The sequence below is a fragment of the Ciconia boyciana genome, chromosome 1 (genome assembly GCF_034638445.1).
Source record: "Ciconia boyciana chromosome 1, ASM3463844v1, whole genome shotgun sequence".
Lineage (NCBI taxonomy): Eukaryota > Metazoa > Chordata > Aves > Ciconiiformes > Ciconiidae > Ciconia > Ciconia boyciana.
Window position 1 is genome coordinate 11177410 of NC_132934.1, and position 27998 is coordinate 11205407.

The window sequence follows — 27998 nt, forward strand, 5'->3', positions numbered from 1 at the left end:
ATATTTTGGTTGAAGAAAGAGAAGTGATGGAGAAGAGATAGAAGGCAGAACAGAATGTCATGTATAAATCCCCCATTGACATATAGACAGCTGTGCGACTGGGGCTGGAGAGTCTGGGTCTGTCTTGGATCCACTCTGTTGAGCTTGATCTTGGCAGAGATACACCTTGTTAAAGGGAAGATCAGGCCATGGGTATCTCTTAGCAGCAGCCAATGGGCCTCCTCCTGCATGAGGTATGGGTAATTTCACTCCTCCTATGTAGAAGACAGCATTAAAGGGTTTTTTTATTTGGAAGTACAAAATAAATTTTAACACTAATAAGTTATGTCAGTTTTCTTTTAATCTAAATTAAGAGTTGTGCTTAGAGTCTAATTGGTTTGACAATAGAACAGTGTTTTATATAGACTTTGTTTGACATGCTTGCTGTAGTAATTTATACCTTTAAGGAGACTAGAAACTAAGTAATACAGAGAGAGTGATTCTTCAGACGCACACTGTAACTTCCACAAGAACTATGTGCTTGCATCTCATGACATGTCCCTTTTGCCCCTCCAAAAAAAAATTTCAAAACAAAATACCGCTCCATTCTCAGTAGTAACTGGTAGAAGCTGGACTAAGAGTACTGCATTTGTGTAAACGAGAATAATTTTTTCCTCAGAAATGGAAATTGAAAAAAAACCCCACTGAATTCTGAATACACCAATATTGGTAAATATAGAATACAGACAGGGATGTTCTAGTCTAAATTTGTACCTGATATTAAAACCCCATGAAAATAATGTTTTTAATATATTTACCACTCATGAAGGAGACAGCAAAGAGAAAGTCCTGCAGCCTCATTGTTTACTCATCTTTAGATGAATCTTTAGGTGACTTTGAATTAAACAGACTTTTTCATTCTACCATATATATATTATTACAAGTTTTTTTAAAAAAATATGAATTCGTAGTAAACTGCTTTTAAAAGTGAATGTTTTTGTGAACATAACCTGATAATGGAATGTTTAATGAAACAAAATGCTCTCTACAGGGAGCTCATCTTTCTGGCAAAATCATTTTAATCTTTCATATGACTGCTGAAAGCAAAGTAAATACACTATGCTCTATAGCTTCAGTGAACAGTATGTTTTGAAAAACATTTATTTTTCTGAAACACTGAATAATTACAATGCACCACAGCATGTTGTTCAGCATGGTATAACTGATCATCTGTCTGTAACTCTAGTGTAATATAATGTTTGAGGATAGTAGTAGTGAAAGCACTATAAATTCATCATTTATATCATAGTCATTTTCATAAACAGTAACTCCAATCTTCATTTAACTTGCTGAGAGCTTCAATTCAGGTCGTACAAATACATCCAGATCACCACTTGTTGCCCTAGCATAGTTCAAACTGAAGTGTGATCTACAAAATCATGTGCGAATATATACAGAAATTTGAAGGCAGACTAAATTAGAGAGGTGTTTAGTATTGGGTTGATAACTGCAGCTGTACCAATCAGTGGTGTGGTGTATAGCTGCTGTAAATGCCAAGTACACCCTAAATACAAGGGTGATTTGCTCTGGCTGTACTTTTGCAAATGTCATTTCATAGCAGCCATGAGGCATAGGCATGTCCATTATGTCATTTATATTTGATGAACAACATATTCATTTTTAAGAATTGTGAGTGTTGTCTATATAATAATTACTGTAATAATGGAAAATATTCAGCCTGAGTGCGAATAATGAATGGAAGAGGAAGTTAAGGTGTCTACAAAAAATAATGAGTTTTGGTGTGATTCATGCCCAGCAGTACAGGGAAATACATTAACACATTGACTTTCATCAACCTATTTTTAACCATCAGAAAGGTTTAGAAATAAAAGAAAAATAACTGGAGAACACAGACCATAAAGTAATTTAGTGTTGAATGTCAGACTGCAAGTTGATATTGTTTCTTCTTGTTCTGAGTGCACATTTAACTTTTATAGGACTTTCTGGGATTTCAAAGTAATGTTTCTGAATTTTAATTCATCTGTGAAATAGAAAGACACTAACATTCACATTCTACTGATTGAAGCTGCTAGCCTAGAGAGTCCAATTTTCTTTTCCTCTGTGAGCATTGGACCAGTGAAAAATGCAACTCAAACTGACATGTTTATTTTGCATAAGAATAAACAATACAAACTATGAAGAAGCAGAGAATAAACCCCGCAATCTGTGTGCATAACTATGGTGTAACCAAAACCAGAGGCTCTATTCTAATATTGTAATGTCTAGATCTTTTTAAATTCCAGCATCTCTGAGACTCTAAAAAATGGAAAAATAATAGTTTTTGTACATGTGTAGTCAGATTTTTTGGAAGTAATTACAAACTCTTAGTGACACAGCAAACAACAGTTTTACCACTTCTCAGGTGCCTTGGGTATACTGAATAGGAGACTGCAGTATAACAGTGTATGCAAAGTGTCTAAGATTAACTTTATAATAGTATACATTGTGTTACAGATGGGTATAAAATTCGAGAGATGTTCAGTGGCTCAGTTTAGTAGTCCTGGATTTGAAGCAACTATGTTGGGACTCATATTCAGAGAAATAAAATCCTTTGATGATTTTCAGATTCCTTTCAATTTCAGCTTTAATCATGCAGCCAGATCGTGTCTTAAAGATGAATCTGAACAGGACAGAAAACGTGGAAAATAATGGAAGATGGGTGGAAACTGAGATATATATTGTGTATTCCTGTTGACAGTCAGAAACTCTAATGCCAAGACCTATTCTGTCTGCATATTTTATAATTTGTTTTGTACTTTTTTATCAATAGGAATGTTATATATACAACCACATTCAGTTAAACAGTACAGCTTTATCACCCAGGTGGTGGACTGAAGGATGTATTTATTGAGAACAGACACCCAAGCACAGTAGGAGCTCTTCAAATATATTTATGTATTTATATATATATATATATATATCTCCTTGCAATATCCTCATGAAGTAAAGAAATATTTCTGCCCTTATTCACTATTAAGGAAGCAGATATAAAAAAAGAAATTATACAAGAATGTCTGGGGTAGATGTGGGAACAGATGCTATCGCCTTTCCAAATCCAGGCCATGCCCAACCCCCAAAGACATCATTGACTCTTTAGTTATTTTGCTCTGTTTCCCCTTCTTTCAGTTGCTTTTTCATACCATATAGTCAGCTTCTCTCTCAAGGCTGCAAGATAAAAGAACAAAGCACTCTCCAACAAGCTCTATAGGAAGTCATGGGATCTAAATAACTGATAAATGCATGGTTCCATGGAGTAAATGAAAACAACAATGTTCAAGATCTTAGTGCAAAGCCAAGGACTCACCAGTTACAGAGAAAAAAGCTAGAAGTAGCTCTTCTGGGTCTAAGATGAGCTATTCTGAAGCACCAGCATAGGCTATTTGCAACTTTGCTATATTGTTTCTGTGGATAAATAAATCATTTAAGTTTTCAAGTCTAACAGCTTCCCTGGCATGAAATTTACTTCAGAGCAAAAGTAGTCATTTATCTGGTATTCTTCTGCAGCATGTGTTTCTCCTGAAAACTCTTCTGAATATGAAAACACAATATTATATATAGTCCAAGGTTGTGGCTCTGAATCACTTCTATTACTGGCATTTGAGGGAAGCTGTCATTTCTATAAAATTTCTGAACTCTGTATCACTCCTGCTGTACACAAATACAGAGTAAAGTTTGGTGCAAAGCTATTGTACAGCCAGTATCTAATGATTTGATTTTTTAAAAGAGCATTTGCATTAGTGTTTTGCATTAGTGCAAGTCAGGAGTAAAGCTAATGGAATTCCTAAAACTAGTGTAACTAGAAAGAGAACCAGTGTCTGGGTCCATGGCAGGGAGCGTTCACAGCCACAGTCCTTGAACAACGTCTCTGAAGAAACAGTCCTCAAACCATTGGCAATGAACATGGATTGTATATGCACTAAAGAGATCCAATCCTGAAACACTTGTACATTAATAAGCTTGACATAACTATGATATCATCTAATCTTCACTGTTAACCATTAAAAGCAACAATTTTAGTGTTAAGGGTTCTGTATCACCATAGCATAGCAATTTCAGTGGTAGGAAATATACTTTGAAAATTAAGGGTGTTTTGTTATTTCTTGGATCAAGACCATAGTTGGTAGTATTTTTTGATCACTCTCTGTAAGTCTATCTTAGATATCTTTTCTTATCATAACTCCTAAAAGAGGCAGTAATACAATGATTCACTTTATCAGCTCTAAGATCTTTCTTACAGTTTAGTTTTAAATAGGGTGACAGTTGATTAGTTTAATTAATCATTACTTAATGAGGGCAGAGTCTACCCAAAGGAACTACATCAAAGTACTTGTGCCAAAAAATAGGAGAACAAAGAACAATTGGTTTTATTTTAAGTTTCTCCTAAATACTGTGATCTATGATACAGGATGCAATTATATCTAACTTTTAAAATTGAATGTAAACCAAGATTTTAAAAGATGCTATGAGATTTAGACACACACAGATTTCAACAATATCCGTGGAACTAATTTCTGATCATTTGATATTGCAGACTTTTTCATTGTTGCTAAATATGTCTCCTCTCCATGAAAAAACAGATAAATAGTTTGAGTACGTACCCACTCAAGTACAGGAGTTCAAAGAGATAAAGAGCAATTATTCATTATTCCTCAGTTAGACCAAATCAGTTAATTCATGGATCTGCACTCTGAACTATATATGGACATCAGAGTGCAGATGTAATATCCCTAGAATAGGCTATTTCTGCTTTATTTGATACATAGAGCTACAACATATATGGATAAAACTTTAGCACAGAGAATAAAGCAACATCTAACTCTTTTACACAGAATCACAAAATAGATGAGGCTGCAAAGCACCTCTGGAGATCACCTAATTCAAGCTCCCTGTTCAAAGCAGGGTCAGTGAGAGCAGGTTGCCCAGGGCTGCGTCGAGTTGGGTTTTGAACACCTCCAAGGACAGAGACTCCGCAACCTCTCTGGACAATCTGCAATTTTGCAATACTTGTAAACATATGGAAACATTTAAGATTAAAAAGTGCCTTATTTTATACAGGCAGTTGAACATTAGTAGTGAGGTGCATTTTGCACTTCTTGATTGAGCAGCTAGAAAACATTTAACAAGACTGAACAGGGAGCAAGACTAACATAGTCCTTGCTATTACGTAAGCATTTTTTTTCTAACAGCTGATCCACATATGATGTTTATAAACCTAAATAGTCAGCAATTAGAGGGCTTAGTTGTTTATCATGAGCAATAAAAATTATCAGCAGATTACCAGTTCAAACCATGTGGTCAGTGCAAGCAAGCTTCAGTAGACCAGCTCCTCATATTTGGACACAGGTTTACTCAGGCTCCTGAGAAATTGTAAATGGTATTGTAAGCTCATGTCTGGTCCTAGGTTTGAATCTGAACTCATCTTTTTTCCACATTGTTAAAACTTTCTACCCAAAAAATATCTTCCCCAAAATTTCACAGATCGTCCAGGATCAACAAAGCATGCTGAATGTTCCCCAGGAACCCCAGGTCTTATTTCAAGTGCTTTCATCCCTGGGCTGATAGAAGCTACTTCTTAATAGTCCCTGACTCCCCACTGTTAAAAGCAGATTTCAAGTTTTACCAGTACTTAGCTTCCATTTCACAAGCTGTCAAATGACTAGTCAAAATGACAGAAAAAGGAAATCAGTTCTGCAGAGTTTTCAGGTTTTATTGTTATCAGTTAACAGACAATTGGCCTACTTATGCCTAAACAAAAATAATAAATTTTAACACTTTACTAGTTGCTAAAAAGAGCCTGACAATCTTGAAAAGCATTAAGCTGCCTGTTTTAAGTATGACAATATAATGCAATACAACAAAATTCAACCCTCTCCTTCCTGTGAGGGTTTTGGTGAAACGTGGGCCCTTCCTCACTTCTGCAGCATAAGCACAGACCGTCCCTCCAGGAGCAAGCTCTTAGTTTAAGCACTGAGAGCAGCAGCTACAACAAATACAGGAGACTTTGAGATATTTATTTGGTATTTATAAAGAAGAACACAATGGCTATACTGTGTCAGAGGAAAGGTACACTTAGATTTTGATAACGTCTCCAACTGTCGCCAGTTACAGGTGCATATGGAAGAATATATGAACACAATAGGCTTCTTTCTCTCTTTCAATACAGTAGGACTGTAGCATGTTTTTTTTAAGGGAAAGGATCGTATTAATCTAGCTAAATGTGGACATCTCCATGGCAGTTACGAATGTATGAGGTTCCCTCTCTGGAATAATCATTTTTTAATCAGTGGAAAATTATAAACAACTTCTGATTCCAGGTTCTAAATGTCACCATAAAGTAGGTACCAAAAAGACTGAGCAAATCATGTGCGGTCTTTTAAATTAAAGCAAGTTGTTGATAATAGCCTTATGGCTCCCTTGGTAAATTTTCTTCTGAAGCCATGCAAGCAGGATATGATAAACCTAGGATGGTAGTTGGATGCATTTTGTCAACAAAGCTCTTTTTTTTTCAAAAAGATGTTAACCACTTTCTCAAATATCTAAAACTTTCCAGTTTTATTCTTGTTCATTGCCAATAATAGAAGTGGTGGCTTGCCTTGTCTTACTCAAGAGGTTTATGCTGTCGTACTCAACATCCTATGCCATGAGACCACTATGGAGGCACGCATTGACAGGAAAACAAAAATAACTGCAGTTCCTTCCTTTCTAGAAGCCTTCTAAAGACAGAGTGCATGTTGTTATATTTGTATGGCAGAAAATCAGGGGGGAGCTGCATTTATTCATAATTACTGTTGCTTTATTCCAGAGGAACTGAGCTTAAAACCAGATCTGCTCTAACAAGCAAAAGCAAGGTCATGCTTTTGAATGATGGCTGGTAAATGAAAGGGGCTAAATTTTAGGAAAAGACAAATCTATTTTGGCAGTAAGCAGCTGGCTGTACTGCCTTCTGAGCATCACTTTTTAGTCATTCTGCACAGTTTGTATTTCTGTAAACTGCTGCAAACAAAATTATAAATTCTTACTGAGAAAAGTTACGAGCAAATCTGATATTTCAAATCCTAATTCATGGAATCCTATGGAAAATTTAGTAAAATAAAGTTTTAGTCTTTATCATATTCTTTTTTTGTCAAATAATTTCATCTATTTTATTCCATGAACCATTCTCATTATATTTTATTTAGCAGCATGTTTTCCTATGAATTTATCTCCACATTTCACTTCATTATTTTTCCCATTTGTTATATGCAACAGCACAGGATTTTGAAATAAAAATATGACCCAGGTGAAGACTTGGTTTTATCTGTGTAAGTGGTAGCAAGCTACGTGTTTGTGGTTTTCCTTGCTGTGTGGATGATGTGGTTTTCAGATGTTTTGTAATACATTGCTTTTAGTGGACTATTAAGAATTCAGTATCTTGTCCCATTAAGCAATTTTTTCCTCTAGAGTCTGAGGCTTGGATTTTGACATTTGTACATTAGTGAAAAGTTAATCTCTTTTAAGTCATCCCCATGACCAACTACTTCAAAATATGAATGCAGCTCTCAAAACCTGAGTTGTAACTCCCAGATATGCATCTACAGTTTGCTTTTTGTAAGCATTTTACTGTAACCAAAAGATTTCTTATCTTATCAGAATACACCTCACATGATTTATAGAGGGATGGATTCTGCATCTACTAAGCATAAAACTTCCTTATAGCAATAGCTTGCTCCATACCAAGTCTCCTGGCTCAGTCCTGGGATACTTGGAGGACACAACAGATTAGATCAGTATATAGTATTTTTCAGCCCATTTATCATAGGTCTGTTCCTATCTTCCACAATGAATTATGTTCAGCTGTTTTGTCACTTTTTCATAAGAAAAGATATGGAAGAAAAATTTAAACCTGAATATTTCCAGGCTGATGTTTGAAATGTGGAGGCACATTTTTCATTTAAAATCAGTTTGCCCACCTGCCTTCATCTTGTCATATTTTCTTAAGTGACAAAGCAGAGAAAACGTATTTGAATTACCAAATTACATTCACAAATTTAGTCCCATTTTGAGGCTCAGCTTCTTAACAGCAATGTGCCACTGTAGGGAACAGTTGTCTTCCAAGACCACGGCTGGCCAGGAAATGTCTGATATATAAAATGTTTTGGTTTCTTGCCATGCTGATACATGTGCATGTTTTTGATGTTGCAAAAGTTTTTCAGTATCACACAACCCAGACTATGGAGAGTGCATGTATAGTTTGAATCAGATAGGAATTAATCCCCTGACTTGTTTCAACAGGTTATAGCTGGTGGGACAGTAACATTCAACAGTCTAATCTGTGTGAAGTGAAAGGGCTTTGCTAATGTGCTGTGCCATTTAAAGAACAGTCACATCAAATCTTCCTGTCAAAGCAGTCTATCTGATGCCTTTGTCAAAATCTGAGCACTTGACACCGAGCTGTTTTGCCTTCTTAGGAATGCAGGTGCTGGAATGGAACGGCATACCCTTGACTGGGAAAACTTATGAAGAAGTCCAGAGCATTATTATTCAACAGAGTGGGGAAGCAGAAATATGTGTAAGACTGTGAGTTTTTCCCCATCTTTCTGTTTCCATTTTTTTTGGCTTTTCATGGCTTTTTTTTTTTTTTTTAAATTTACAGTTGTTAAGGTGGAACCTTTGTTAGCACGAAGCATCAATGTAATAAGTAGCAAGAGTTCACTGTGAGTGTGGGAGGTCTCTGTTATTTTTTTCTTTTAAAGTCATAAGGAAAGATAAGCTGAGGCAGATGTTAGTAATTATGCTTTTAAAAACAATGATACCTCCATTGTCAGGCCACAGTCTCCCCTCATTGATACACATACAATTCACTGACTTTACCGGGGTTAGAAAAAGATGGTAGTTTAGCACTAACTTGACTTTTACTGAAATCTGTATCCTTTCGATGAAAGTCATTTAAGCTTCATAAGAAATGTGTAAACTTTCATTCAATCCATTAAAGATTTCACCTTAAAAGAAACTTTTCTTCTCAGCTCTTTAACAGCATTGCAAATATGTATCAGCTAAGAACGGGCCATGCTTGGGAGCTGCTTTCTGTCATGAACCACTATTCATTTACCTACTTAATACAATAATGAGGGTATGAGGAAAGAGTTTCTTTTGTCTCAGGCTTCTCATCGCTTTCTTTAGGGACCTGAACATGCTCTCGGACACTGAGAATCCCCAGCACCTGGAGCTGCACGAGCCAGTAAAGGCAGGTAAGCAATAAGTTGTTGCTTTGATATTAGAGGACCAGGTAGCAGCTGAAAACTGGAACTGATGTAAACTAAGGTATTAGCATTGTAAGCTCAGGTGATACATCCCAGATCTTGCCATGGGCAGAAAGGGGACCGCACCTTATATACAAAGCCAAGCATTTATTGTTGGTTATTATTATTAACCCAGTTCAATCCATACTGGCACCATCTACATATCTAATTAATACAAAGGATATCTCAGTAACAATACTGCAGCTAACATTTGTTATCCAGGGATAACCTCCTGCTAGCTACCCCTTCATCTATACATGCCACAGAAAACCGTGGCATAGTGGTCCCCCTTCGGCAGCTTCTCTGGGCCCTGCAGGCAGTGCTTTCACTGCGGGGCCATTGCAGCAAGTCGACAGCGTCCTGAGGAATTTTCTGGGAGGAGTGTGATGTTTGTGGTGACAGTTTTTGACTCTTCCTTGCTGGGAGGTGGATGATGTTGATGATTCCTTCCTCTTCGCTTCAGGATCTGCTTGGGGCCTTTTTTATGTTTTCTAGCGTGCCTTCCTCTTTCCTCACCAGTCAGCAGCTCTTCATTACTTACGACTTGACTGGATATCGTACACTTTGCATGTGATATATTCTCGTTCTTTATTCCTTCTGTTGCCCCTAAAATTGATTTCGCCCAGCTCCCGAGTTTGCATTAGTGTCAGTAACTGACCAGCAAGTTGCTGGTAGCCCTGGGGCCTCAGCTCTCGTCCTGTGCCCAAACCTTGGAGCACTCTGCTGTCACCCCAGGCCTGTGCTCCTATAAGCTGCATCGTTAATCTGGAGTCAGAAATACTTCACTCCACACAGTGCAATTATTGTTGTGCCTTTATATATCAAAATTATTAAGAATGGACATTATACTGCACAATTATACAAGGTGAAGCATAACTCAGACAAGTTAAAGTCATAGCCATCTGGTCATTAGACAATTGCTGTTGCAGCCAGACAAGCTAAAACAAAGCTCCTAGCAAACTGGAGCAAGTCCAAATAAAACACAAGTCCTAAGGCCTATGTTAGCTTAATACAAGGCTTGTGGCCTGTTATTAGTGATGAAAATACATTATTTACTAGGATACAAGGCTGCAGTAGGAAGTACTTTGTGTGAAGTTTTGTTATGTGACTTCTAAAATGGCAATGCTTTGGGGGGGATTCCCTTCTAGTCAATACCATGACTGCAGGCTCTAATCATGGTATTAGTCATATCTAATCTTACTTTGAATGAACATCCACAACCTTACTAGTAATGCAGCCCTTCGGCAAGCTCAGTGCAGACTAGAAGTGTTTTACTCAGCTTCTTAGGGGTCCATTCTGAGTTCTGTGGTTTTGTGGCTGCTCTTTTGTCAGTCGATGCACAAGTTACTTGGATTAAATCCTCCATTTTCTGACCATGTACCTCTTCTCAGCTATTAATATACTTACCATCAAGCCACCTTTTGTTGAAAATGGATGTTATTGATATTAATTGAAAGCAAATAATGAGTCTGACAGAGCTTTGAGACAGAGCTACCCATAATTTTTTTCTTAGTGAGCAGATCAAAAGCACCAAAGACATTCATAGACACTGAAACTGGGTTTTGAAGGGATAGGAGCTAGAATACATAATAATTTTTATTAATGGAGAAAACTCAAAATGAGAAAGAACAGAAATAACAGTAAATTCCCCCATTCTTGCAGGCATGCTTCCTCCTAGTCTAGCAATCTTCTAGTGGTTTCTGAGTTGGAACAACTCTGTAGAGTCCCTTCTGGCTGTTAAGCCAACTCTTTCTTGCCATCACCTCTGACGTTTTGCAGAGTGTTGGTGCTTTGGAAAGGACCAATCTCCATTCCCTCTAGAAAGATAAACGAAATACAGCCTCGCAGGCAGGATAAGGCTAACGTATTGCCTTAAACCTCTCATACTTCTAAGAACCTGGGAAGCAAGCTGAGCCTAGCATCCTTTTAACTCTACACACTTTAAGGCACATATGAAACTTACTTGACCTTATTTCTCTATTAAATGGAAATTGCCATCTACAAAGGGTAAATTCTCCCCACTCATTGCTGGGGCAGCGGGGAGGGCAATTAGACTCCTACCACAGATGCCTCACATAACTGAGTGTAATAAGGAAAGATAAATCAGGGCTTTTGCTCTTCACTTGTTTTCATTTTATTCTGCTTTGATTAATTTGCAGTGCTAAAGTTTTGAGCTCTTTTTCTCTTTATTTTTTTATAAATTATCTCAGAAGCAGAATTCCATTTTATTGAATGTCCAGTTGATTTAAAAAAAAAAAAAGTTGAGATTAAAGCTTGTTACAACAAAGTTCAGATACTTGGTGAAACTGGACCAGTTCCAAACAGTGAAAGTTAGCACAGGCCAGTCTTTAAAACTGTAATTTGCTTCAGTGTGATTTAGCATCATCAGCAAGGCTTATTTTTCTTCAGCTAGAGAATAACCTTCTCAGAAAGCTTCTGAGATGAACAACACTAGTCGACAAAGTGTTGAGTAGAAAGATTGGAATTGGGATGTTGATGTTGTGGGGGAGACATGTATTTTTTATAGCTTGTCTTTTGCATCTTCACAGTGTACAAGTAGACGATATAAAAATTTGTGAAGATAATTATCCTGTCCCTGTACTATGGCAAGAGGGATTTGAATGTGCTAGCAATTATCAATACAAAGCTCTCTTACTTTAATCCAGTAGATAAAGCGAAGTCCCCAGGGGTTGATCCCAAGCAGCTGGCTGCAGAGCTCCAAAAGGTTTCTCTACAGCAGTCGCCTCTGGTTGCTTCCTCAGGAGTGGAAAAGGGATCTCACATTCATTCTGGAACCACTTCTGCCACCTCCAGTGCTGTTCCCAGCCCTGGTCAGCCTGGTTCTCCCTCAGTGAGCAAAAAGCGGCATAGCAACAAGGTAAGAAACTTCTCAGTTATGCAGCAATAACATTTTGATGACAAGAAGAAACTGCCTATTTATCTTCTTTAGTGCAGCAAGAAATCACAGCACATATTGATGAATTAATTTCCATGATAGTGATGAGTATTACTGTTAAGATATAGAATTTGGACACGAGGAAAGGAGATTATGCAATTTATCCAAGATCATAAAAGATTGGTCCCTCTCTGAAAGTAGATTTCTCAAACTTAATATTATTGTTTTTAAACAAAATAATTGCCCTTTTAATTCTTCATTGCTGTTGCTTTTTAAGTGCATCCTACATAATGGTGAGGTACTAGCTCCACAGAAGCAGCTGATATTACGCAGACCATAATTTCCCTCTCTGTACTAAGCTACTGTTGGAATTGTTACAAGCTATGAATAGTCATAGCAATATTAAGCATTCCTCTGAAGGCTAGAGAAAGAATGAAAAATAAAGTTACCATCAAAATGTGTTTTGTCACTAGCCAATTCCTGTGAACTTGTTAAGCATAATTTCTCATTTTCTGTGCCACATCCTGTCCATTTCTCAGCTGAACTTCTTTCTCCTTGTGCACCCACCTGCACAGCTGGAAAGGGTGGAGTGGGAATTTAGTAACATTTTTTCACAGTTGAAACTGGAAACTAGATCATAAAGTCATCTGTCACTTTTTTGCATTTTGTGTCAAAAAAAGTTAACACCTGAAGTGAAAATCAATCCTGTGAAGACTGCATTTGCTTAAGCAATTTGCAAGATAGATAAAGCTGATTGCTATCCTGAATACTCAGCTTCTCACTGTCTTACTGTTGGAAGCAAAGCATCACATTGCAAACAAGATGCTTTCTAGGTATTGATTTCTCTGTATCTTTATTCCTTCTTGGGACTGTCAGGTTCCTACTGCATTATTGTTTGTATTTTTGTGCTGTTGAAGCTATGACTGTGATTTGAACTACAAATGCTTTACGTACTGTACAAACAAAACCCACCAAATAGTGCCTGCTCATTTCAGATAGCTTTTCAATATGCTTACATAACTTTCATGTGAGGGGAAACACAAAAATCTCTTTAATCCAGCAGTTTAGCAAAAACTGTAAATATATTTATTGATCAGTTTGTTTTGGATAGTAATTCTGTCTTTCCACAATTCCCATAGACTTTTTATAACCTAATTCCGGTCTATGATGCACAAGTTAAATCTGTATGTCAAGATTTACTGCACCTAACTTCAGGTATCTGGCAGAATTGCCTAATCATCAGGTTAATAGTTGGTTTCATTACACCTAACTCTGGATATTGTAAACATCTACCTATGAACTAGTTTGCCATGTGCTTTATGTATACCAGTGAGAATAATGCACTTCTGAAGTACAGTTCATGAGACTAGATGAAACCTGCCATTGAAGTGCATGCACTGCATGGAAAGGAGAGGGCTGGGCTCTTAGTGCAGATGTCACTATCTACACTGAAACCCCTTTTATTTGGTTAGATGAATCACACTGCTAAATTCACTGCATAGTGTATTGAGATCCATAAATCCTTGATGTGCAGTGTATCCTGGTGAGGTGCTTCTCTCTGTCCACATGAGAAGGCAGGGTTCCCAGCTTTTGCTCTGTAGCAGGTCACCTAAAGCTAGATGCATAAATTTCATTTCCTGCTTCACAGAGGATTTAGTAATCTTTTATGAAAATTCAGCTGCAGGCTTATAAAGATGAAACAAAAAATTATTAAAACTAATGCCTTTATGTAGGGGATGCAAAAGTCAAAAATAATCAGGTAAATGTTTAAAACATTTTTGCTTATTTCTGAAAATCACGTTGAGAGGCATTTCTTTCATAACAACCATAGCTCTTGTTGACTTGTATAGTTTCTGTTCATTGACTGCAGGCCAAGTTTATAATGGTGTTGAGCTCTCTTCTAAGAGAAAGCTACTGCTCATCCTTTCTGGAACGGCTCTTTGCCTTGGGCTGACAGCATTTCTAGGCAGGCTGCAGCCTTGCCAAAGTATCATGACAGACTAAATATCCAAACTGCCTAGATCGTGGTTTTGCTACTGTTCTTATTTTTAGCAAATAGGATCTTTTTTTTTTTTTTTAAGCTTTTCGTATAGAATATACACTCCAGAAATGTTGTAGGAGTCTCTTTGATATTCTGCAGTGCCGATTCTCTCATATTTAATGTTTTGCCCCATGACTACAGAGAGTGATAGTGCATAGCATCAGAGCCTGGCATTAACAAGTTTCACATCATGGTAATGACAATCTTCTCCAGCAGGTGTGATGGCATTACAAAGCACAGGCTCTTACACAGGGTGCATGAGTGTGTGCTTGGAGTATCAAAAGAAATTAGAATGAAATTAAATTAGCCATCGCAGGAGAGATTTAACATTTGGGAGCCTTGAGCTGACTATATCCTGTGCAGACCTGTTTCTTTTTTAATGTAAATGTACGATCATTCTGTGGTGCAGATTACATCCAGGATATAAATGCCCTATAGAAACATTTAATTGTCTTTGTATCTTGAAGAATGGCTTGTTTTTCAAAATCCTCGGATCCTTTAGCTCCTAGAGATGTCAGCAGTGAAATGCTTTTTCTTCTTTTCAAATTAATCCTCACTGAGGGCCTGATAAAGAGAGATACTTATTTGCATCTCTGCCTTTCAGTCCAGATCCAACTTCAAAGTTGGCCCAGCTCTGATCTGGGGGTTGGACCAGATGACCTTGAGAGGTCTCTTTCAGCCTAAATTATTCATGTTTCTTTGAAATATTTGGGTAGCTCTTCATGGTCAGTTTTAAATCAGCTGACATCAGAGAGAAAACAAAATATTTAATATGCTGAATCACAGCCTTGTAAATGAATACAGAGATTAAATAATGATATCAAAACATAAAAATGCACATCTGTTTTTATAGACAAGTAGATGAAAGCAAAATAACTGCATAGCTAAAGGGAACTCCACTTTAACCACCTTTGGAAGTCCCCACACAAATTTGACATGCCCATTCCCTTTTCTCTGAACTCCTTCTACAGTATTCATACTAATACATTCTGTATTACATGATATTTGAAGTGAACAAACTCATTATTTTTGCTATTCAAACTTCTGAAAAATTAGAGCATTTAGACTATCCGGCAGGGATTTTGTAGCCGCAGCACAGCTAACTCCATGTTATTTTGTAGCATTGTCAGTATTGTCAGTGCTAGTGCAGACTGGGATCAGAACTATTAAACTATACAAAAATCTACTTGTAGAGATAAAGTATGAGAAATGTAAGCCATTTAAGCCCTACTTTGAAAGTTTGCATGATGCTCAGGTAGGTCTCTGTCTTTGGCAAAAGGAGTGAAATTCTCTCTTTGAATATTCTTTCAAGGACCAAACAAGTTTTAGGAGTACTTTCCTATCAATCTAAAATATCATTTAAGATTCAGACCATTTTATAAACTATTGATGATCTATTTTAGCTGTTGGAGGGATTACACTTCTTTAAAAGCTCTGTAAGGTACCAAGAAAAGCTGATTTAAAAATTTTCCACAATAATTATTTTTGAGAGGCACATGCATTTCCAGAAAAATGAATATTTTTTTTTCTGAAAAAGTTTATGTTCATAAAGAAACACATCTAGAAGGCAAGGTAAAGCATGTAAAACAAACAAAAAGAAGGCAACACAAGACAGTGAATGTAATTATATAACAGGCAGGTTTGGGCTGTTTTACTCCCTTGTTTTCTGTCGTGCTAGTGTTTGGCTGGCATTTTTCTGCTTAGTTCTGGTCTGCAGATCTGAGTGATTGAGGGGATGTTTCTTCATTGCAAACCTGAAAAGGGTAGTGCATCACCTTAACTTCATGTGCTGGTCCAGGAGACGTAGGCTTTGCATTGGCCTAATTGGCTGCATTGGCCTAAGTGTTGATCTGCTTGAGGGTAGGAAGGCTCTACAGAGGGACCTGGACAGGCTGGATCGATGGGCCGAGGTCAGTTGTATGGGGTTCAACAAGGCTAAGTGCAAGGTCCTGCACTTGGGGCACAACAACCCCATGCAACGCTACAGGCTTGGGGAAGAGTGGCTGGAAAGCTGCCTGGTGGAAAAGGACCTGGGGGCGTTGGTTGACAGCCAGCTGAATATGAGCCAGCAGTGTGCCCAGGTGGCCAAGAAAGCCAATGGCATCCTGGCTTGTATCAAAAATAGCGTGGCCAGCAGGACCAGGGAAGTGATCGTGCCCTTGTACTCGGCACTGGTGAGGCCGCACCTCGAATCCTGTGTTCAGTTTTGGGCCCCTCAGTACAAGAGAGACATTGAGGTGCTGGATCGTGTCCAGAGAAGGGCAACGAAGCTGGTGAAGGGTCTAGAGCACAAGTCTGATGAGGAGCGGCTGAGGGAACTGGGGTTGTTTAGCCTGGAGAAAAGGAGGCTCAGGGGAGACCTTATCGCTCTCTACAACTACCTGAAAGGAGGTTCTAGAGAGGTGGGGGTCGGTCTCTTCTCCCAGGTAACAAGTGATAGGATGAGAGGAAATGGCCTCAAGTTGCACCAGGGGAGGTTTAGACTGGATATTAGGAAATTTTACTTCACTGAAAGGGTTGTCAAGCATTGGAACAGGCTGCCCAGGGAAGTGGTTGAGTTGCCATCCGTGGAAATATTTAAAAGACGTTTAGATGAGGTGCTTAGGGATATGGTATAGGAGTGGTCTTGGCAGTGTTAGGTTAATGGTTGGACTCGATGATCTTAAAGGTCTTTTCCAACCTATATGATTCTGTGATTCTGTGATTCTGTGAATTTAAAACAGTTCATATCCAACATCCTGAGAAAATCTCTAAGGGTTTTTTTGGAGGGTAGGGCAGCACAAAAGAGGCAGATGGGTTTTACGCTTCTCAGAAAGTGAAAGAAATCCTAATTACACAGAGTAATATGTCAGGCTGCTGGTCACATCTGGAAAAACAGGAAAAGATAACTTCCAGATTCGTCTTCAGAGAACAGTAAGTTTGTCCTTGTTTGGACCCTTTGTTTTCTGCTGCATCAACCAAGGAAGCAGATGTGGAGAGAATGCAAAAATATTCAAATCCTGCTACTGAACCAGAGAGAGCTTTCTTGCTTGACTGATGGCTTGCAGATTAGAGGTAGGGCCAGGGCACCACCGTTTAACAGAATTTTGAGAGTCCAGGATTTGAAGCAAATGGTGGTATTATTTTCAAACTACTAACAAACATGAGGGAAGAAAAAGGGGAAAAAAAGACACTGAGGATTTTATTGCTTTTGTCAGCAATTTAGAGAAGGTCAGCGATAGAGAACGGAGAGGAAGAGGCAAAATTATACAGCATCGTGAAGGGTACGACAGAAAATTTAAATTTCATGTCATGAAAGTGTGCAGAGGAATTTGAAGATGAAATGGTGTAGCTGAACTGATTATCAGAAAACACAGAATAAAGCAAATAATATTACATGAAATGGCTTGCAATTGTGAAATCCACTTATACACAACACTCGGTTTTAGTACCATTCTTTCCACTCTTTGTACCCACTTTCACCTAAATTAAATTTAAGCTAGTGGAACCTTTGCCTTTCAATAGAAATATGGCGGTGTTGTGCTTCATGTGGTATTTGGTTTCTCTTTGCAATATTAACTTTTTTTATTCTTTTCTTTTTTCTTTTCTTTTCTTTTCTTTTCTTTTCTTTTCTTTTCTTTTCTTTTCTTTTCTTTTCTTTTCTTTTCTTTTCTTTTCTTTTCTCTTTTCTTTTCTTTTCTTCTCTTTTCTCTTTTCTCTTTTCTCTTTTCTTTTCTTTCCTTTTCTTTCCTTTTCTTTCCTTTTCTTTCCTTTTCTTTTCTTTTCTTTTCTTTTCTTTTCTTTTCTTTTCTTTTCTTTTCTTTTCTTTTCTTTTCTTTTCTTTTCTTTTCTTTTCTTTTCTTTTCTTTTCTTTTCTTTTCTTTTCTTCTCTTTTCTTTTCTTCTCTTTTCTTTTCTTTTCTTTTCTTTTCTTCTCTTTTCTTTTCTTTTCTTCTCTTTTCTTTTCTTCTCTTTTCTTTTCTTCTCTTTTCTTCTCTTCTCTTCTCTTCTCTTCTCTTCTCTTCTCTTCTCTTCTCTTCTCTTCTCTTTTCTTCTCTTCTCTTCTCTTTTCTTCTCTTTTCTCTTTCCTTTTCTTTCCTTTTCTTTCCTTTTCTTTCCTTTTCTTTCCTTTTCTTTTCTTTTCTTTTCTTTTCTTTTCTTTTCTTTTCTTTTCTTTTCTTTTCTTTTCTTTTCTTTTCTTTTCTTTTCTTTTCTTTTCTTGTCTCTTTTCTTTTCTTGTCTCTCTTTCTTCTTTATTTTATTTTCTTTTTCTTTATTGTCTCTCTTTTTTATTCTTTTCTTTATTCTCTTTCTTTTCACACACCTCCCTGTGTGACCAATCTGCTCAGACTGTGAAGACTTTGATGTTCAATTTGTCTGATTCTGTACTTGTATGAAGGCTGATCAAAATGGCTGGGCTGCACTTAAATGCTGTTGAGCATACAAATTTGAGACAATTAAATGATTTTTAAAACTATGTGGCAATACAGCAGTATAAACAACACCTGTTAAAAAAGTTAACTTTGAAAATCTATTATTTCCAATATGCATATGTGTATATTTATGAGTGTGTGCCTATGTATTTATTTATGTATTTTGATCTGGCAGCCCACTGAAACTACGAAGTCTGCTTCCCATCCAATCACTGGAGAAATTCAGGTAAATATGTAGTATTTTCTGTGTAAATTGTTGTTGCTACTGGCTGCATTTTTCTAATGAGTAAGTTTGCAGAAAATGATCTCCATTAACTGATTTCTTATTCAACTCCAACCCCTTGGAATGTCACTCATAAGTCAGTGCTAGATTTTCACTTCTGTCTTTAATGTTGGCTTGTGAAATACAAACAGAATAATAGAAAATGCTACTGTTCCTGAAGGGGCTATAAAGGTAGTGAAATTCATTCTAATCTTTAATCTTTGGGCACTTATTGTGGTTTACTTCAGAAATTCCCAGACTCTACATTTAAGCAAAGGCTGCTGTGGGTTTCTCATAGTGCAGTGGATTAATTTCCATGCAATGCCAAGTTTGTGGTTATCTAGTTTTTTACTCTAGTTTTTAAAAACAAACAAAAACTGGGATCAGCAGAATAAATGAAGCCTAATTTCCTATACATTTCTGTCTTTTGTTTCCTTAATTCATCCCTCTCTCCTATAATAGTACTAAGGGTCTTTCCGTAGTATTATAACATCCTTTCCGGGCTTGGGCTCCAGGTAGTCAGAATTTGTGTAATTCCTACTCAATAAGCTGGCTATTGCTCAGAATAATATCAGGGGTTCAAATTTCATCTGCTTTTTCCTGACTGGAATAGATCCATTCCTTTTCTTTTTTTTTTTTTAACCAATATGACAGATTTTGAAAGCAAAATTTGTTTCAAGATCCAACATAATCATCTAGCATTTCATTCTAGTCACGAGAGAGAGACAGAAACTTCTGAAATGTGTTTATTTCCACCCAAAGTAAAGGTCTAAAACTCATTTTATTCAAAGAATTTTGGAGAGGTATTGAATCATTTAGGAAATAAAAATAACAAATGATCTTATTGTGTTTTAATGCATTCTCTAGCTTCAAATCAACTATGACAAACACCTTGGCAACCTTATCATCCACATCCTTCAGGCAAGAAACCTTGCTCCCAGAGACAACAATGGCTATTCTGACCCCTTTGTTAAAGTTTATCTTCTTCCAGGGAGAGGGTAAGTGTAGGAGAAATTCTAACCCAAACTTTCTTTTAATTTGAATTTATTATTTGTCACTAGTAAACAGAACTGAGGGTTATTGCTATAGAAAATCCAGGGACAACACCAGGATAAATGGTGGATTTTTAATAGAGAGCCCAATCCTATTCCCAGGAGAATGTGCATACTTTGCTAAAGACCTCAGGGACTTCATGATCATTCCTGTAGATGTAGGTTTTTTTTTCATGTTTCCATTTAATAATTCTAATACATGCAAAAATATGTATTAAAAGATAAACAGACTCTACTGAAATGTACTAAAATATATGTAACACTTTCTGTAATATAGAAAGCTACATGTTAAGGTTAAAATAGAGTTATTGCTTCAGCTCAAGACATTCTGAATATGGGACAGTTTTGCAAACATGCAGAATTACAGTATCTGAGATAAATTTAAGGTTACAGTATAATACCAAAAGTGAGAAATACTAGACAGAAAACATTTATTCCATATGATTTTTTTATTCCTTTTTTTTAAGAGCTAAGATGTGATTTTAGAAATTCTGGTAATTTTCTATCTACTGACTACACAAATCACTAATCACATTTTCACAGACCATTGCTTTTTTAGACTCTGTAATTACAAATAGCTCATTAGTGTTTCTTTTAAAAGGTATGTTTCTGTATCAGCAATATTATAACTCTTTTTTGTGCCCTAATGTTACAGAATGTCATACGTATGCATAAGTATACATGGTTATAATAATCCTCCTGACTTCAGTGACACAATAATATATCTGAAGCTGATGGGTCAGACCTTAGATTGCAAAGAAAATTCCTGCAAACTTCTCTGCTTGTGTAATCACACTCATCCTAATAGACTCTTAGGCTAGGACCATGCAACTAAAAATCTGTATTTCTGTTCTATTCAAAGTAACAAGAAAGTGGATGCTCAGTTCAGCATTTGACATATGGACAAGCACCGCTAAAAGCACATGAATGGTACAACTAAAGGCATGCGTATTCTTTTGTAGTTTGCTAATTCCGGCTATACAACATTCAATATTGTTCAGTGGCACTGGGCCCAAAACTATTACTGAATATAATGGGAACAGGTCCTAAATCTTGAGGGGTTTTTTAATGCACCTAAGAGTCTTGTAAAATATTTGTCAAATCAATCTTACTGGGAATTTTGCAGGTACATTCACTGATATAGAAATAAGGCTTTGAACTAGAGAGACGTTCACCCTGCACAGGTCTAACCCAGATCCAAGTATAGGTTTAAACTTGTGGCTAAGTTATGAAGAATTTGGATTTTAGTTTTGTTTGGGTTCATTATTTTAAAACATGGCAATGTTACAGTTTTGCATGTCACTTGGGGCTTTAGGGAATAACGAAAATGAAGAGCTTCTCAAAAGTGCCAAACTTGTTTCTGAAAGCAGAAGCTTGAATTGCTACTGAATATCTTTGATCTGTAGTTCAGTCCATGCTAGACTTCTTATTCTTCTTAATGCTTCTATTTCCTTTGATTCTGATACTAGAAACTACCCATTATTCACATGTTTTCTTTCATCTGTGTTCTCATTTTCTCTCACACTGCTTCCTCTGTGTTCCTAACTCTGTAAATGCTGGGTATGCAGACAAGTCATGGTTGTCCAAAATGCAAGGTAGAGTGTACTATCTTCCAATTTTATTCTTTCATTTTTGTATGTGTGCATGATATTATGATAAGCCTGTGCATTGAACTATAGATTTCTCTTGAGTTTTGATGACATGCGATTACAGCATGGTTTTGCTGTTCATTCTCTAATGAATCCCATTTCGAGGTCAGAAGGAACTGGGAAAAAGTACTTAATGTTACTCAATGCAATAATATTCTCGGGCCAAACTATGGTGACAAACAAAATTTCTTTTGAAGTCTGGAAGAATTTAGTTGAGAGATACCTAAAAATTCATTCTTACTCACTGAAAGTTGCAAAATAATTAACTGTGAACTTGTATCAAGATTTTGAATGGTGTTACTGCCAAGAGAAACAGGCACTGTTTGGAAACGAAGTGGAATATTTTTCTCTCTACACCTTGCACAGTGAATAAACATTAAACCCAGGCATAATTTTAGATAATTGCCCAGCTGGCTTTAAAGCTGCTTGACCACATAAATGGCTATTTGTGGTAAACAAAGATGAATTTTTAGTTATTGAAATTACTAGTGCTTTGTTTGTCCTGGAGTTGAAAACATAAGGCAAAACTCCATTCTCAAGATATGCTAATATCAGCCCAGGCTAAGTATATAATAATAGTAATTCAGCCCTAATTCTAAATTTGTTTAAAAGTAGAAACCTGACCAAAAAAATCAACAGATGAATTTTAATAAACAGATCTTCTTTATCATCAGCCTGTTTCTTCATTAATAAAATTATTTAATTAATGTGTTTAAATGCCACATTTTATATGCAGTTATTCTATTATACTTTTTTCATTGTACTTTCAGTTGTATTCTGTATTAATATACTATAATTAGGGAAGTGTAGAGAAATGATAAAGAAAAGAGTAATGTGGTTTGTATCTTTTCACACAGCATACTCTGTGAATTTCAAGTGCAAATTATTTCATACTAGGTATAGACTGGTTTAATGAATGCATTTTATTAAAGCATCTCCATCTGTTAATCACAATTGTTGGGGGGAAGGTGCATCAGTGATATGAACTTAATGTATTTGCCAGATCCTTCCCTTCAGAGGTCTAGAAACCTTCAGCAGTCATCCAGCTCAGCCTGGGTCTGCACCTCCTTAGAAGTGGTCAAGGTCTCCTGCTTCCCTCTGCAACAGATGCAGACCATAGGTTACATGAATGTGGGCTAACGCCATCCTTGCCAGTTTAGATCCAGATAGTCTATGGACTTCTATGGAAATACTCCAGAGTTACCATGTTAACAACACAGTTATCTTTTGTCACTGACAGCTCTGAAACTCAACGCTGCATGAATCACCCTCTCACATATTTCTGAAAAGAGTCAGAAACTTTGAAAAGGTGATGAAGTTGTAATAGTGCAAAAGGAAATCCAGGAAAGGAAAGGGAATGTCTTGGTGTCATTTTCTTGGTTGAGTGCACAAAGGATCCTTTCCTACTTTCTTCAAAAAGATGAAACTATATCAGTTCCTCAAAACCAGTAGATCATATGACAGTTAGACAGGCTCAAGCTGTATAATACTATCCTGGCTTAGTTAAGGTAAGAAGTAAGTGGGTTATTCTGGGTGTAGGAGGAGTCTGGATAAGTTAATATTTCATTAATAGTTGATCAGAATAGACAATTTGAGGAGTACTGTGAGATCAGAGAGACAGATGCTGCCAGCCCAGCTGTCACTTGCCTGTGTCCCATGTCCCCTTATGGGTCAGTCAAATCTCATTAATACTTTGTGTGATGGGGATGCTTTTCTCAGATCAGAAAGTGGGAAAAGAAGGCTCCTGAGATGCTTACAAATTTAAGTGCATTACTGAATAGGATTTGCCATCAAAATCTAGTTTCCAAAAGGATTCAGATTTTGTATTTCAGCTTTCCTTCCAAGATACGCAATGAAATAACTTTGTGTGAGTTTCTTTTTCATATGCTCTTGGTGCCGCTAGATTTTAATTCATGCTTTTTCTTCCTGACATACAAGAAAAAAGAAACCTCCTTTTTTTTTTTCAAAAATATACCATTGTATGCTGTGGCTGAGAGATCTGATTGAACTGTGGAGAGCTGCTGCTTTCTTCTCATAAGCAGAGGTGGACAGATACTTTATTCCATGGGTCCCAATGGTCTTCACATTTTTCAATAAACTGGAAGACAGTGGATAACATGTTTTGCAAGACAATAAATGGTACTACGTAGAATGACTAGAGCAAAACATAAGAGCAAAAATAACTGCAAGTCCCTTTCATTAAAAGATATCAGTCTATTAGGCAGCTTGGATATGGCCACCCCCTTTTGGAGAATAAGGCCAATACACGCTCCAGAATAATTAGAGGGGAACATTGCCCAATATAATTGAGTTTGTAGAGTGAAACTGCTGGTGCTGAAGACCCAACATTGACATATATGTGTCAGTAAAACACATGCATCTTTCACATAACCTTAACTCAGACCTGCTCCAATCTAGTACCATGCATGGTACACCATTAGTGACTAGCTGATTAAATGAGCCCCTGGAGTGCATCTTCTGAGTTAATCTCATATGAAAGGAATCTAGTTCATTAGCTCTGAGACCATGGCACAGTGTGAACCAAAACACAATTCAATCAAAAGTCAGAAGTGAGAATGAGCAGAACAGCACACTACCAAAAATTAATGTAGGGGAACCATAAGGGAGTTTAATAGGGCAGATACAGGTCATTCTGTGGCATTTTCATTCTGTGGCATTTGGCCTTAGTGCTGGAGAACAGTCCTGGACACATTTAGTTTAGTAATAGATATAGCACATAAGTCCTTTAATGTATGGGAGGTTTGAACAGAAAACAAAAGGCAGTTGACTTGCAGACTGGCAAAAAGAGGTTCTTTACCTTATGCCTTGTTGGGTTTTCAAAGTATTAAAAGCTTCTCATGTTCTCTTACCTATCTCTTTTGAGATGTCCATTAAAAATTATATTAAATTAAAATTGGAATGGAAGCAAATCTTACATCAAAGCTCACAGAGCTATATGAATCCATATTCTGTTAAAGGTTAATGTATTGCTTTCTCCATACTCAGGAAATGCAAAGTGCAATCGAAAGCACTACTGATTCTTTTTAAAAACAGATTATGCAGCCAAACTTTTTATTCTTGGCTATTGATAAAAACAATCATGAGCTTGATGCACTTTTATGTTTGTTTCCAGTACAGTTAGAGGTATAGGCAGAGAACAGGATCAATAGGAAATTAGTGTTTCTATCATTAACAGGATGTTAGTTACCCCATGGCATTCATTAAACATTCTTGTGAGATGGGACTCCTGTAATTAGAGACTGTAACCTGTAAATATAATGGATTCATGCTACTTTAAAGTGCTAATAGGAGGATGGTCTTGGAAAAGAAATCAATGCATTATCACTTCGATTTATAATCAGAGCCCAACACCTACAATGAGAGGACAAAGCATATGTACATGTGCTGACTGATGCTTTATGTTGAAACAGTTGTAGGCAGAGCTAGCCTGCTGAAGAGTAAGAAGAAGATGTTTTAAAAGACCATGTCAGGAAAGCATGCTAATGAAAAAAACCCAAAGGCTGTCATTGTCCTCTTGTAACCCTGAGCTGTTGCAGAAATGAGGGATGCAGTTCTTTTCTTCTTCTGGTTTTTGGTTTGTGGGTGTTTTTATGCATTAGAACTGAAAGAAACAAAAGATTGCTAATGTAAATGTTTCCTTCCTTTGTTCAAATTCAGTGCTGAGTACAAGCGGAGAACTAAGTACATACAGAAAAGCTTGAATCCTGAGTGGAATCAGACGGTCATTTATAAAAATATCTCCATGGAGCAGGTGCGTGACTGGTAGTACCGTGCAGTGCAATTTGCTGCTTTATTATTTGTATGGTCTGCAGTGCTTACTGTGAAGGGAGCAGTGCTACTGGCAATTCTGTGAACCCCTGTAAAATCTCGCCAAATTTAGGGGAAATTTGGAACTATTTCCTTGCCTCTGATAGAGCTTACTATATCAATACTCTTTGCTTGTCCCTTCTACTCATAAAAATGGTAATTTGTGGGTATTACACTCATAACCATGTCATAAGTACAGATGTGGCAATTTAAAAAATGATAGTGGAATACTGGGAGGGAATAAATTAAGCCATAAGTTTCTGAAGCAGATGCAGAAATCACTGTCATTCTTTCTTCCAAAAGCCATGGAACCTCACACAAAACACAGGTCCTACCATTTTCTTTTTCAAATATATTTATAAAATGTGGAAATACATTTTTAGATTTAGCAGCAATGTACAGCAATAGGGCTTTAAATATGAATCGTCTGAAAAAAAATTAGAAGATACTTAATTTCCTTGTTATAGAAAGATTTAACTCACATCTGGGAAAGAGGTCTGTGGAAGTCTTCTCTTTTTCTTGGTGGCTTCCTAACTCTATAGGGTTAACTGAGGCAGTATGTAGCAATTGAGCCCTCTTTTTCTCCATCTCCCTTTTTAAAGGGACTTTTTACCATTTGAAAAAGGCATAATGAGCAAAATGGTGATCAGTCCATTTGTTTAAGTTATGAAGTATATTTTATAGAATAATGGATCTGTACGCAGTCCCAAATCTTTTTGCCTTTCTTAGTGTTTTGTTCTTGGTACTTTCAAGTCTATTTTTCAAGGCCACCTAATCTTTCAATACTTCTTTAAAAAGCCCAGAATAATCAGACTCCTTCGTGAATAGATTTCCCAATGCTTTTAATATACTTCTCCAACATGACACCAAGACCTCAATATTATCTTCCTAACTTAAAATTTGGTTATTCATTCTTCTTGTTCATTGAGAGAAACACACATTAAGATACTCATTTTTGCACGGAGAAAAACCCTTCCCACAGAGGGGCTTACATGGTTGCTCATGCAATCTACATATCTGAACTTAACAGGCAGTAGCTCAGATTTATTTCAGAGGTACCCTGTTGTATGTAGTGGTTATGGTTTGCTGGGTTTTACATGCTGTTTCATGTAGGCTTGCATAAATGGTAGCTCATTGACAGTGCAAACGTCAGAAAAAAAAAACCTGTGATGTTTGTCTAGCTGCAATATAAACCCTGGGGCTTCTGGGTTTTGTGAAAAGGTTTAGTAAGTCTTAGCAATATTTCCAAACTGAGCGTTCCATTTAAGAAAGGCTCTTCAGTTTACTTAATTTGTTTTCAGGTTCTGCTGTGACATTTCACAGAGCTGTGATTAAGAGTGCTTGGGTGTTGGACGTTCAATGGCTGTTTGGTGATTTTAAATTGGATAATGATCTTAGTCTAGGACTTTTTGGACATAGATTTTTATGTCAGAAAATGTGGTATCTGATGTAATTTTTTTGACCATTATTTGATGAAATTTGCCTTTAGATCGCATATTAAATTCCTTGAACCTTTGCTTTTTATTTGAAAAACTCCTTTTCCCTTCCTCTGAGACTGTTATGCAGTGCTTATCATTATAAGTGTGTAAGCTTCATCTGAGCACCACATATGTTGTATATTTTGTCCTCTTGTCACATAGAAGTGTGTGCAGGGAATAGTGTTTCCTTCCACACCTTTCCATGGCTTGTATCTAGTGGTAAGATACTAGTGTGAGTGATTCTTCTCCTATAAAATTCAGTGCCCTGACTTAGAGAGTATACAGTAAAGCACATTTCTAAATCACCAAATAATTCCATGTTGATGATAAGTACCCTCTACAGTTTGAAGAACTATCGGCGTGCAATAGTATATTGTTTGCACTTATAACCCTCATGAATGGATATTTCAAAATAGTTAGGAATATGAAGACAAGTGCAAGACAATAAACATGATTGATAGACTGGGAATGAGTGTTCTGATCACCAAACAAGCAAAACTGCATTGTACACTAAGTTATACAGAGTTAACAGTTATACCCTAACATAAATTCATGAATCTTTGTAAATATTATTTCCTCAAAGAAGCATTTCCTTTCCATCAATCAAAGCATGGGTTGCTTGCTGACAGCAAATAAGTATTATTAAATATTTCCTAATATAGTCCTTTTAACGTCACTGTCTAGACTTTAGCTGGTTGTACAATTTTTCATTTTCCTTTTCTCCTTCATAACCTAGCTGAAATTAAAGTGAAAATAATTATGGGAAATAGATCACTCTTTGAAATGAAACAGGCTTTTTCAAGGTCGGAATGATTAGTTTTATCACGTAGAAAATTCTACTTTGACAGTTAAAGAAAAAATAAATTAAACTGTGAATATTTAGTAATTTAAGTTTTTTGTTAAGTAATAAAGTGGAGATAATAAAGTGGAGTTTGAGAGGAAGGCGGAGTACACACATTACAAATATTGTATAATAATTGCTAACTCAAGTCAAATACCTACTCAGAGCATGAAAGCAAGCATTACAATGATTTAAGGAGAAGATGGTAAAAGATGTAAGTTCT

General features: G+C 36.7%; 1 protein-coding gene across 1 annotated transcript in view; it reads left to right on the forward strand.

Annotated features, from left to right (window-relative positions):
• PCLO (piccolo presynaptic cytomatrix protein) overlaps window positions 1-27998 on the forward strand; it is a 384762-nt gene that overhangs the window by 286873 nt on the left and 69891 nt on the right. Inside the window, exons 12-18 of the mRNA XM_072866726.1 lie at window positions 8487-8595; window positions 9199-9266; window positions 11984-12195; window positions 18841-18891; window positions 19795-19925; window positions 21548-21574; window positions 25307-25400. Of these exons, the coding sequence (XP_072722827.1) occupies window positions 8487-8595; window positions 9199-9266; window positions 11984-12195; window positions 18841-18891; window positions 19795-19925; window positions 21548-21574; window positions 25307-25400 (692 nt within the window). The remainder of the gene's footprint in view (window positions 1-8486; window positions 8596-9198; window positions 9267-11983; window positions 12196-18840; window positions 18892-19794; window positions 19926-21547; window positions 21575-25306; window positions 25401-27998) is intronic.